This window comes from Leuresthes tenuis, unplaced genomic scaffold (genome assembly GCF_036924035.1).
Source record: "Leuresthes tenuis unplaced genomic scaffold, fLeuTen1.0.hap1 SCAF_18, whole genome shotgun sequence".
In the NCBI taxonomy this organism is placed as follows: domain Eukaryota; kingdom Metazoa; phylum Chordata; class Actinopteri; order Atheriniformes; family Atherinopsidae; genus Leuresthes; species Leuresthes tenuis.
The window spans coordinates 32,156,262-32,169,102 of NW_027325372.1; the positions used below are offsets into that span (position 1 = coordinate 32,156,262).

General features: G+C 40.1%; 2 protein-coding genes across 2 annotated transcripts in view; one reads left to right on the top strand and one right to left on the bottom strand.

Moving 5' to 3' along the window:
• Positions 1-6,077, bottom strand: part of s100v2 (S100 calcium binding protein V2) — a 264,791-nt gene extending 258,714 nt beyond the window's left edge. The window contains exon 1 of the mRNA XM_072370859.1: positions 6,069-6,077. Coding sequence (XP_072226960.1) covers positions 6,069-6,077 — 9 coding nt within the window. The remainder of the gene's footprint in view (positions 1-6,068) is intronic.
• sema4ab (sema domain, immunoglobulin domain (Ig), transmembrane domain (TM) and short cytoplasmic domain, (semaphorin) 4Ab) overlaps positions 1-12,841 on the top strand; it is a 90,281-nt gene that overhangs the window by 76,257 nt on the left and 1,183 nt on the right. Inside the window, exons 12-13 of the mRNA XM_072370823.1 lie at positions 9,993-10,156; positions 12,304-12,398. Of these exons, the coding sequence (XP_072226924.1) occupies positions 9,993-10,156; positions 12,304-12,398 (259 nt within the window). The remainder of the gene's footprint in view (positions 1-9,992; positions 10,157-12,303; positions 12,399-12,841) is intronic.

Here is a 12,841-nt window from a genome sequence, read left to right on the forward strand (position 1 = left end):
ATGGTCCTTCTTCTCTTTTATACTGAGAAAGTGGTGTGAATCATCTCTAAAAGGAACTTTACATTTCTATTTGTCTCTTTGCCTCAGTCCATTTTCAGTGGCATGACAACCTGTGTTCACAGGTAATAATTTCTCAGTGTGTTCCTGAACCCATGCAGTGTATTTCATGCCCGCTTCCAGATTCTTAGAATTTTTTGATAATTTTACTTGCTGTAGATCAGGGGTGTCAAAGTCAAATACACAGAGGGCCAAAAAAACAAATTTGCTACAAGCCGAGGGCCGGACTGGTTCAACGTTTATTAAAACATATTGAAACTATTGCACATAGCCTATTGAACCAAAACAAACAACAGCAAAACAAAACAACAACCAGAATAAAAATAAACTTCTCTCAAAGAAAAATCACATGTCCTGTACATTAAATGAATAAAGCAATATTTTGTTGTGGCTCTTAACTTAAAAAGGAGAACATTTTTAACAGGCAAACAGCAAACAAGTAAATGTCCTTTAAAAAGTGTCCTGTGCTGCTCCTACCAATCACTGCTTTCAAATAGTAAAATGAGAAAATAAAAAAAATAAATCAAATTAGTTGTATTCTTTCTCATGGTTCTTATCTGCAATTTTCCCTGAGTCCATTCAACTGACAATTAAATATAAATAAATAAAATACAATAAAATAAAATAAATACAAAAATCTATGGCACACAGACAAAACAATACTTCCTTCAAAGAAAAATCAGGTCTTATAGAAACAATGTAAAAATGTAACTGATTTAAAAAGGGAAAATATGTTACTGCTCTGTGATGCTCACTTGTCTGAGGATGAGCCTGACACTTGGTTGTGTCTCATCTTTTAGACAAGTTCATCAATGTTCGGGGTCAGGCTCTGAGCTGAGGAAATCCTCAGGATTGACTGAAGGTGTCCATCAGTAAGACGGCTCCTGTGTGATGTTTTATTTAACTTCATCAAAGAGAACAGTTGTTCACACAGGTATGTGCTGCCAAACATAGAGAGCATCCGAGCAGCTTGGATGCGCAGCTGGGGCATTGTGTCGGGGATGAAACGTGTAAACTCAGCAGCACCCACTCTCTCATATTTTTCCTTCAGTGTGTCATTGCACTGGAGCTCAATCAACTCCATTTGTAGATTTGGTGGTGCACTTTCTACATCAACTGCAAAAGGATTGCTGAGTAGTTCAAACCTGCTTTTTTGGGCTTCAAAGTCAGCAAATCGGCGTCAGAAGTCGGTGGCAAGTATGTTGAGTTTATCAGCAAACTGTGCACTCGGGAACACAGCGGTAGAGGGCTTCTCTTTCATGGTCTGGCAGGTGGGAAAGTGGCTCAAGTTTTCTTTCCGCATCTGCGTCTCCCACAGACTCTGCTTGGTTTTAATCGCCTTCACTGTACTGTACATATCAGAGATGACACACCCCCGTCCCTGCAGCTGCAGATTCATCACATTCAGATGGCTCGTGATGTCGCACAGAAACGCCATTTCACACAGGAACGTTTCATCTCGGAGCTCTGTTGTGTCTTTCCCCTTGCTTTCCATGAACGGACAGATCTCCTCACGCAGCTGGAAACATCTTCGCAGCACCTTTCCCTGGCTTAGCCATCGCACATCTGTGTGATAGGGCAAGTCACCATACTCTGTATTTAACTCGCCCAGAAATGCCTTGAACTGGCGGTGATTTAAACCTTTGGCTCTGATGATGTTAACTGCTCGCATTATGGTGCTCATTACATGTTCCATTATCAAGGCTTTGCCACACAACGACTCCTGGTCTATGATGCAGTGATAAGCTGTCAGCTCACCTGTGACGTTTTCCTCCTGCATCCTTTCACGCATCCTTGCCACCAATCCACTTCTGTGCCCACACATTGCGGGGGCGCCGTCTGTTGTCAATCCCACGAGTTTTTCCCAAGGCAGCCCCATCTCATTTACACATCTGGATACCTCGTCATACAGATCTTGTCCTGTAGTTGTGCCATGCATAGGATGTAATGCCCAAAACTCTTCTGTTATGTTCAGGCTGGAGTCTACTCCACGGACGAAAATTGACAGCTAGGCAATGTCAGATGTGTCCGTGCTCTCATCCACAGCAAGAGAATATGCGATGAAATCTTTTCCCTTTCCCACAAGCTGTTCTTTTAGATTGGTGGAAAGCTGATCTACACGTTCAGCAACGGTGTTTCTGCTCAGGCTCACGTTTGAGAATAATTGCCTTTTGTCTGGGCACACTGCATCACAAACTTTAAGAATACAGTTTTTGATAAACTCTCCTTCTGTAAAAGGCCGGGCTGATTTTGCGACCTCTTCTGCCACAATAAAACTAGCATTGACAGCAGCCTCGCTTTGTGATTTGGCATTTGTGAACATAGCCTGCCTGGATTTAAGACATCGTTTTAATTCTTCCACCTTCTGTAGCCTTTGTTCTGTGTCCATATTCTTGTCTTTGTCTGTGTTTCTGAGACGTTTGATAGTGCCTTCTTAGATTATATTCTTTCATTACAGCCACACTTTCTCCACACAGAAGACACACAGGTTTGCCTTTTAACTCCGTGAACATATACTCTGCCTCCCACCTGGCTTGAAAGCCCCTGTTCTCAGCGTCCACCTTCCGTTTAGACATTTTTGGGGAGGGGTAGCTGAGAGTTCACCTCACCTCTGCTCTGATTGCTGATGAATAATGAAGCCGCTTGCCGCGCTGCAGTGACTTCGCGGGCTACCGCTGCATTGTGGGGAATGTAGTGTTGGTGCGTGCAAAACACCAGCGGGCGGCTGTGGCCTGCGGGCCGGTTCTAATAGTAATTAGAAAATTTCTGGAAATTTTGATATGGGCATGCCCTACTGCCCATTTCTGCCCCCTTGCTGCTTTGCTTAGGAGGTTACAATATGTTGTGGTCCAAATCGTCCAGAGTCTTTAAATGTTTGTACGATGTGTGTACGATAAACTATGGCCGAGCAAAAGGCTTCAGAATTCAGCATGTGTGTTCATTAGCATTAAAGTTACGATAGAATTAACGTTGAAAATTCTCAAAAATTGTAAATGCCACCCCAATGAGACTTTAGGATGTTGTAGTCCAAACCTTCCCGAGTCTTTAAAAGTTTGAACGATGTCTGTACGATCAAGTTTGGCCGAGCAAAGCCTCTCCAAAATCAGCATGTCAATCATTAGCATTAAAATTATGACCAATTTAAAGTGTCATATCTCAAAAACCGTAGTAGCCAGCTTAACGAGACGCTAGTATGTTGTAGTCCAAAGCGTCCCATGTGTTTGAACATTTGAACGATGTCTCTACGTTATAGTGCGGCCAAGCAAAGGTCCTCCAAAAATCGGAATAACCTCATAGCATCAGCTAATAGAGCATGTCTACGTGATGTAACATTAGCATTTTAGGCTTCCCTACAAAATGCTAATGATGCTAGTATGTTAGCATTTTAGCATGATGTTAGCATCTGCTGGTTCTGTCTAAGTTGGTTCTGGTTATGTCTGAGGTGGCTCTGGTTATATTGCATTCACTCTGAGGCTCCCACTAAGGAATGCATAGGATTTGTGTTGCCACGGTAACAAGCCTCATGTTAACGGTTGGGCAAATTTTAATGTTAAATTTCTCAGAAACTGTAATAGCCAGCATAATGAGACTGAAATATGTTGTAGTACAACGCGTCCCGGGTTGGGGAACATTTTAAGGATTTTTCTACAATGACCTGTTGCCTAGCAACAAGCGTCCAAATTCAAATTTACACTTTTTTTTTAATTTAAACTTGGCTATTGCAAAAACCGGAACACCTAGCGTAATGAGGCTTAATGACCATTTAGTACGAAGCAACCCAAGTGTTTGAACGCAAATTTCTTCGCTTCCTGGCTTCTACCGTTACCATGGTAACGCTTTTGAGTCGGCGAGTCGTGGAATATATTAATGATGTCTCTACGACAACCTGTTGCCTAGCAACAAGCGGCCAAAGTCAAAATTCAAAAAAATTCAAAGTTCAAAATCTCAAAAAGCGTAATAATTCGCATAATGAGGTTGTACTGGCGCTTAGTATCCATCAGCCTGAGTCTTTGAAAGAACCTTTTTTACGGTTTTCGGCACCTAGCGTTGCCACGGTAACACTTTTGAACAATGAAAGTAGTGCCCATCGAGGCATCGTGGAGACGCACGTATTGATGTATGCCATGCGTGGCTTCACATTGCAGTTCGAGCCGCATTAACGGACGAAAAAGCGTGCGGAATAATAATAATAAAAAGAAAAGGGAAACTTTTCTAGATACTAATAAATCGCCTTCTTTTTTCTTGTTTTTCCACGTTTTTTCGGCCGTGTTTTTTTTTTTCGGATTTTTTTTTAATATATCAGAGAGGGGCCATAATATACACCCGCTGCTTGGCAGCGGGCTTTTTACGACTTTAGCTTGTTAGCAAAATGCTAGCTAAAGTAGCCGAATTTTACATGTAAAATGGGTTTTTTCTCATTTTTTCGTTTTTTTCTTCGCAATTTTGTTTTAGGGAAGTTCTTGGCATGCATCCACTGTTCCACACAGTGTGTTTATTTTTTTTTTACCTACTTATAGGCGCAATATGTGCCTTCCAAAAGGGTTTTTCGTACGTTTTTTTTTTTCCGATTTTTTTTGAGGGAGGTTTTAGGTCTTTAGGACTTTTTTTGTAGTTAGTTAGTGGGGAGTTAGTGGGGAGGTATATGGTCATGTATAGGTATATGGTCATGCAATATTGCAATATGGTCATGCAATATTGCAATATGGTCATGCCATTTCTTGGCATGCCCATAATTATATATCATCCAGGGGGCCATGGAAAATTAATTCGCGGGCCGGATCTGGCCCTCGGGCCTTGACTTTGACATATGTGCTGTAGATTATACAAATATTCAGTGTCTGCGATTTCACAGGGACGAACATTATTCTGAAATTGGTTCACAGTTTGAAGATGCAGTATTTTGCAGACTGCTGACCCTCTGCCTATCTTTAGTACTGACAATCTCATATTCTCAAAGGTTCTGTTTTCTGTTTCCAATCAGCCTTTTTAGTTACAAGATGTTCCCCTAGGTGTTTCTTTTTATTACCATTTACTAGCCTAATGGCACTTCCCTCCCAACATTTTTTTTAAACGTGTTGCTGCCATCAAATGAGATTTTTTATTTTTTTATTAAATGGTAAAATGTCTCATTTGTCTCATCAAATTCTAGGTATTTCTTTTTCATCTGTTAAAGGTGTGCATTGTTCAAACATTTTGCCCCAGATAAAGAACAGTTGAAAGAAATCACTGAAACCTCAGTTTTCCATAACATTTGTGTTCATGAGTGTGTGTAAACTTCAAAGTGGAGCAAAATGTTTTTTCACCAAGCGAAATTTAAGACAACTTTCTAAGCTTTTTTTACGTCCATTCTCCTCATGGTGGAGGGTGATGAGCTCATAATAGCATGTAAAAATGTTTGACGGTTGGAGAAAGATTAGAGATTTTACTATAACTAGGTTAGAATCCTGCAATAACAACAAGCTTTGATGCTGTCTTTTCACATTCATACAGTCATACAGTATGAAAAATAAAGTATACCCTCTTTCAGTTCTAAGGTTTTATGTCTTGGGATATAATATAATTTTATCTGATATCCAGTCTTAAAATGAGTTAAAGACAACCTCAGACAAACGACAACATGTGACATATTACATAATTTCCTCTATCATCTATCTACTTAATAAAAACCTAAACCAAAATGCAGAAGCAATGTGTGAAAAACTCAGTAGACCCCATACTTCATTAGTTTGTAGAGCCACCTTCAGCAGTAATAACTTTCTGTATGTCATCATTCCCTCACATTGTTGTGGAAGAATCAGCTCGTTTCAATTTGTTGAGGTTTATGGGATTTTGTTTATGTACAACTCTATGAAGGTCCCATCACAGCATTGGAATTATTGTCCTATTATATTACCCAATTTTGGCCAAGCTTTAGGTTTCTTGACAAAGAATGTGTCATATCTAACTCTATAATGCTTTAGTACAACTCATTGGTTGCAAAGTGCCTAGGTTCTGTGACTTTAACCGGTAACGTGAGGCATGTTGAACTATGTCTCAGGGAACCACCCACCAGTAACCCGGTCCTTACTGATGGGCTCCCTCTTTTGGGTGCACAGGGCAATGACGAACAAAATGTTCAGGAGAACCACAATAAATGCATAACTTTGCTTTAAGCCGCCTCTGCCGCTCTTCAGGGATTAATCTCCCTCATCCTATTTGCATTGGTTCGGTTTGTTCTGCTGCTTGAGGCAATGCAGGTAACACATGCTCAGGAGAGGCTGGAAAATACTTGAGTATGAGAGTATACTTGACCATAGTTTTGATTGATCTGGACTCCTCTCTGCGACGTTCAGCTAGTTTAATGACTGTCTTAACGAGATCTTCAAAAGAAGTGGGATCCTCCCGGGCGGCTAATAGAGCCTTTAACTGATCGTTCAGCGCATTACAAAGAACTCCCTGCAGCGCGTGTGGACCACCCAGTCTCAGCGGCCAAAATACAAAACTGTGAAATCAGAAACTGGCCTTTTTCCCTGTCTGAGGTCAAGAAGCCTCTTAACAGCATTGTTCTATCTTAATGGGCGGTCAAAAATCCTATGAAATTCTCCCATAAACTGCGTGAATGAAGTGGACTCGAGGGGGTGAAAACAGAAATAGGCCTGAGCCCAGTCCAAAGCTCGGCTGGAAATAAAGCAATTACATACAAGATCTTAGCAGGGTCAGAAGTAAATGATCGAGGAGAACAAGAAATGGCTAACGAGAATTGCAATAAGAAACCCCCACACTCGTTCACGTCACCAGAATACGTGTCCGGTGTTAGGAAAGCAGTGTCTCAAAAAACTGGGACAGCCGGACTGGATGGGTTAGTTGTGGTTGTCTCCGATGTGGAGGTGGACTGTCCAGAATCTGGGGAGGAAACAGAGAGGCATTCATTGATATTTTGAATTAGTTTGAACATCCTTTCCATTCGTTGCTTGTGGATGGCCTACTGATCTCCCAGGAAGCGTAATTCCTTCTCATGTTCACCTACGAGCTCATCCTGTTGGGAGAGTGCAGCTTTGAGAGTTTCTGCTGGGTCCATGATTTTGGCCAGATTATACTGTCACGGCCACTGGCTGTGTACAGCAGGAGTGAACCCAAATGCAGAAACTCACAATACACTGCAATAGTAAGATGAAAACAGTTAATTAGAGTAAAGTGTATAGTGGGCAGGTCCGCGGTAGTCCGGGTCCAGGCGGGAAATACTGAGGGTGATGAAAGTAGGCAACAGGAGGATTGTCAGCACAGGTACGAGGCAACAGAATCCGCTGTGAGGAAAGACCGCCTTGGTGACCAGGCATGAGGAAAAACACAGGATACGGTGAAGCTGTGAAACAAGGGACGTTAGATCAATAATTACTGCAAACAGCAAGTACATAGGAAAGGCTGTCTTTACCACTAAGGTAGTGTGATAATCTGGCGGAGACAGGTTCTCCTGCAGCTAGCTAATAATGACGGCAGATGAATCTCAGGTGTGCCTGTAGGAGCAACACAGACTCTGCCCCAGACTTCCTTGAAGCCTGCTCAGCCCCACCTGAAACTCAGAAAAGGAAAAACACGCACCAAACAACCACAACCAAGCCATCTGGTGGTTTCCTTAAATGCACCTTAGAACATGCTTCCCCTATATTTTTAGAGGGAAGAGTCTTTCTCTTGGCAACCTCTCCGAACAAAAAACTTTGAATTATTTTTGTTTTACTAAACACTTTTGGCCTTTAGGCCTTCAAGACCAGTACTTCTTTTTAGACAAGTTAAACCAGCAGTTCAAAATTATCATTAGCAACCTAACCTGTTAATATCTACTAAACAGAAGAGTATTACAAAAAAAAAAAAGCATTTCACTGTTCAGCCCATGTGGTGAGAGTGTTTTCAGATAATTAAAATAGTGGTCTCTCTCTTTGAAGGTACATAGTCTATGTACCTGTATGATTTTACAACTACTACAGCATTAAATATAGATAAATTGACTACAACAACTTTAATGATATTTGTCCTCCAGAACAGATGCTAAAGTAACTTGAGCTGATAACGTTGTATGGGGAAATAAATATGAATGTACTTAGTGAGTTGGTGGTTGGGGCCTGTCGTGGCGGAAACCCCCAAACCCACTGGTGGACACCAGCGGTGAGAGAAGCCATCAAGCTGGAGGAGTCTGTGGCATTGCCTGATGCCACTACGGGTTCTTTCAGCAAGGTTCTTGAGACCGAGGATGGTTTGACATTTATTTAGTTTATACAGACAATATGGTCAAGTTGAGTCGTTCACAGGCCTTCCCTCTCTTGGTTCATGCTGCCGACTCCACTTCTCTTGTCTCTGTTCCACACACGCAGGTCCAGCACGCTACTGTGTTCTAAAAGAGAAGAGTGATTAGACAAGTGGATGACAGTGTACTAATCACTCACCCGGTCCTGCTTCCCTGAGCACTCTCCACACCTCTCTCCTGCAGCTGATGCACCACGCCCCCTCCACAGAGTCCTATCGGGCGACTCTGCTGATGAAGCAGCTGATGGGTACCAACAGGCCGAGCGGAATGCAGTCTCGGTGGTTGGGGCTCTGCTGCTTTCCTTAAATGGGGACGTTATGAGTCGGTGGGGGGAATACTTTGAGGACCTCCTCAATCCCACCAACACGCCTTCCGATGAGGAAGCAGAATCGGGGAGCTCAGATGTGGGGCCTCCCATTTCTGGGGCTGAGGTTGCCGAGGTGGTCAAAAAGCTTCTCGGTGTAAGGCCCCGCGGGGGGAATGAGGTCCATCCGGAGTCCCTCAAGACTCTGGAAGTTGTAGGGATGCAACATCGCGCGTGGACATCGGGGACAGTGCCTCTGGACTGGCAGATCGGAGTGGTAAAAGGCAAAACAGAAAGCGCAGCTGAGTCGGATAATCAAAAGTACTTAACTATAACAAACAAAGCGAGACTATGAAAAAAAAAACAAGACTATATATAAAAAAAACTAAAAAAAAAAACTATGGCTATAGTAACTGTGAAAAAAAACAAGACTATGAGGCAGGAACACAGCCTTAGCTTTCTGTGACAATCATGAAGCTTAGGTGATGATTCCACAATGGACACGAACCAACTGGGAGACTAAATACTGAGGAGGGTGATTAGTGAGTGAGTGCAGCTGATGACAATGAATACAGGTGACGTGAGTGAAGCTGATGGCAGGAGAGAAACATGACAAAGAACCTGAAAAAATAACAAATGACCTGAAAACAAGACTTAACAAAACATGAGCTGTGACATAGAATGCACTTAGTTTTTCACTGCTTCTACATTTTGGCTTAATTTTTATTAAATAATAAATAATAGCATGATAAAAAATCTAAAAAATCATGCATGTTTGTGGGACACGCATTTGCTGTGGCACCATTCACACCTCTACCATTTCTATCTGGTGTTGCATAAATACATGCACACGCACATATATATACATGTGTGTGTGTGTGTGTGTGTGATTGAGGATTGGACCATCAAATTTACAACTGCATGATAACCACTTGATTCCCTGAACCACGGCCACCCCACCAAAAGACATAATTGTGTTTTGTTTTGAGTTATTTTTGGCTGTTCGGGTCTTGTATGCCTTGTTTATCTTACAAAGACTATGATACATTTTCAAACCTATAATGCAACAAAATAACATGTGCAAATCAGTCTGATTAATTATTAATGGTATCATTCAAGAGAAATCTGTGTATGTGAAGTATAACTTGCATACAAAAGTAGTTACAACATTATGCACTTATTATGCACTCTGAGTAGGTCTGTAGATTCTTGAAAATATCACTTCTCTAATATGCTAACATTTACAGAGTGCAAAGGGCTTCATCCAGAGCTAAAGTAAAATAACCTTAGAGTGCCAGAGAGGACTGTAAAGAATTATTTGAAAGGTTTTTGTCTAATTCTGTCTTAATGCAGGGTATGATATATGTTGGTACGTCAGAGGGTGTGTTGAAGATTCCAACAGCCAACTGTTCTTTCTACTGGACCTGTGCTCAATGCGTTCTGTCCCGTGACCCCTTCTGTGGTTGGGATCCTGTCAAAAGAGTCTGTGTGGGGTTCTCTGAAACCATAACTACTCTGTGAGTACTACCAGATCATGATGCAAATATTATATACCAACAATGCTTTGTTTAAGTAGCATGAAAAAACACATTACATGGGAATATTAACAATATTTTGGTGGAATTTTTCTGAGACTGAACTGACAATAGTTCTGTTTTGCATATTTTGTAATTTGACTAGTTTTAAACGACCCAGCATTTAAACAGAAACTTCAAACTCTGGTTTAAACAAGTTTTATGTTAAACCATGTGCTTTAAAATGTTATGGAGCAATAAATTGAGCGAAGAAAGGGATACCTAAAGCTTTAACATTAGGTCCTGTGATTGGTCCTTTTTCTCTTCTTTTTGTATTACTGTTTTTCCAAGCAGATACAAGGTAGGCTACAGTGTGGCCATGTACTTGATATAGAGTACTACTTAAGTTGCTGTTCCCAATTTAAATTGAGGATTTCAACATATAAATGAAAATATACAATTTTTACAAATTGTTATTGCAAAACAGATATTATAAATGCTGTTCTTGGTAATAGATTCTTTTTGATTAACTTGTTATGGTATTTGATAAAACTTAAACCGTAGATTGACCATAGGTTGTTAGGCGAATTTTACTGGATCCAATGTCTTCACCATAATGTACTTATCTTCTGTAAGTCTGTGGTGGAGAGTACAATCTCCTTTGCAGCCATTTATCGTGACAGCAGAGCCAATAACTCAAAGAAACTGAACAAACTGATAGAGAAGGCCGGCTCTGTGCTGGGAACTGCTCTGGAACTGATTGTGCAACAAAGAATGCTGCACAAGCTAATGAATATAAAGAGCAATACTGCCCACCCTTGACATAAAATAATGTTGAAACAACCGAGTGTGTTCACTAAGAGGCTTTCTCTGAGCTGTAATGCAGCATGATAAAGGCAGTCATTCCTTCCAGCAGCAACAATCCTACATAATGACGGTTTGTAGTTGTTGTTGAGAAAAAAATTAAACATTATGACCTCCCTTTGGGATTTAACTTTTTTATTAATTTCAATAATAAAGAGGTCTATAGAGAAACAAATATGTGAATTTAAACACATTCATATTGTTGTCTTAAACATCTTTATTACCAACTTTTGGTGTTTTAAGAGTCTTTCTTCTTTTAGGCATATACTCACATTACACATTATTACTTTTAATTTCTGTAGAATAAAGTTTGGAAAGACTTTAGTGTATCCAATGTTAGTTGGGATAGCATTCAATTTCAGCATTATTGGTTGTTCTTGATGGTCTTTCATTGCAAGTCTAAAAAGTTGGATGAATGTACACCTGGTGAAATAAATTTGTTAAAGCTGTAGAAATTATATTTGTTTTTAGTATAATAACATTTGGGAAAATATTGATCTGTTGGATAAAATTAACAATATAAATGTATGGATTAGTCCTATAATATTGGTAATTCATAATGTATATTAAACAGTTTGCCCATATAAAATTGTGAATATGAAATTGTGATAAATTAAACTATTTGTATCAAAACTTTGCAAAATAATTATATTGTCAGTAGACTCATCGTTATCACCATGGCCATTATCATGACAACTACCAATTTCAACAGCTTCAGAAGCAGGATTATTAATGGGATTATAACGCCCATCCTTTCCGGTAAGGCCTCTCAGAATAAAATCTCTGCAATTTATGTTCGTGCTACGTTGAGTTGGGGCGACATGTAGTTAGAATTTTTTAGAGGTGCATGTCAGGCGGAGGTATTTCAGTTATTCATGTATTCGTCTAGTACCTCATTGACAGCATGACCTTGATATCAGGGATCTCTGGGGGCTATACAATATACTGCGGGATCCATCTTGTGGCTGGTTGTAGTTCTTTTTGAGTCTGGCTATATGTTTGGGGTCATTGTCCTGCTGCAGAATAAATTTGGGATTGATTTGATGCATATGAATTATTAGCTTTTGCCTAATTTAAGCAATACACAATTCAGCTGCTTCACAATTTACATCCCAAGATGAGCTTAAATTGAGTAGGCAAAGTTATGAGTTTAAGAAAAATTTAAGAAAACTATTATGGTAATAAAGTGAGTGTATTTTGTATACATCATTAAAGAGAATTGACCACAAGAAGAAAATTTGTATTACTTGTCTGAGCTTTCTGTTAATGGTTCATTTCCCCCTCAGGAGCCAGGACATTGATGATGGGAATGTTGAAGAGGCTTGCAACAGTGTGTCATTAACACATAGAACCAGATTTGGTCCAAGCAAAGTACCCACAGGTATGTTTGATTTATCTAAACTGCTTTGCAGACATAATCTATATTTTACTATTTGACTTTTGTTTCAATTTTATGTAGTAAGTAGTAGTTTTTTGGGTTTTTTTAAGTAGCTAATTTTAAAAAAATCTAAAATGATAAATTCATTGGATAAAAATAAACAGTTCAATTCCAAAGGTGCCACTAGAGGGTTGCATTGAGATTGGGTCAACTCAAATCTCGCGGGAGTGGACAGTATGAACTTTGCTGCGGGTGGGAGCGGGTGGCTAAAAAAAAAATACTGCAGGATGGGGATGTAACCTAGCGACAGGATGTCAATAAATGATGTGGAAAGGAATCTCAAAGAAGGTCTTTACAGCACAAAAACAAAGCAAGGCAAGTGTGACATTTGGAGAAGTTTCTCAATTGAATCTCTTTATTAATAGCCTATGAAATGACATGTTTTC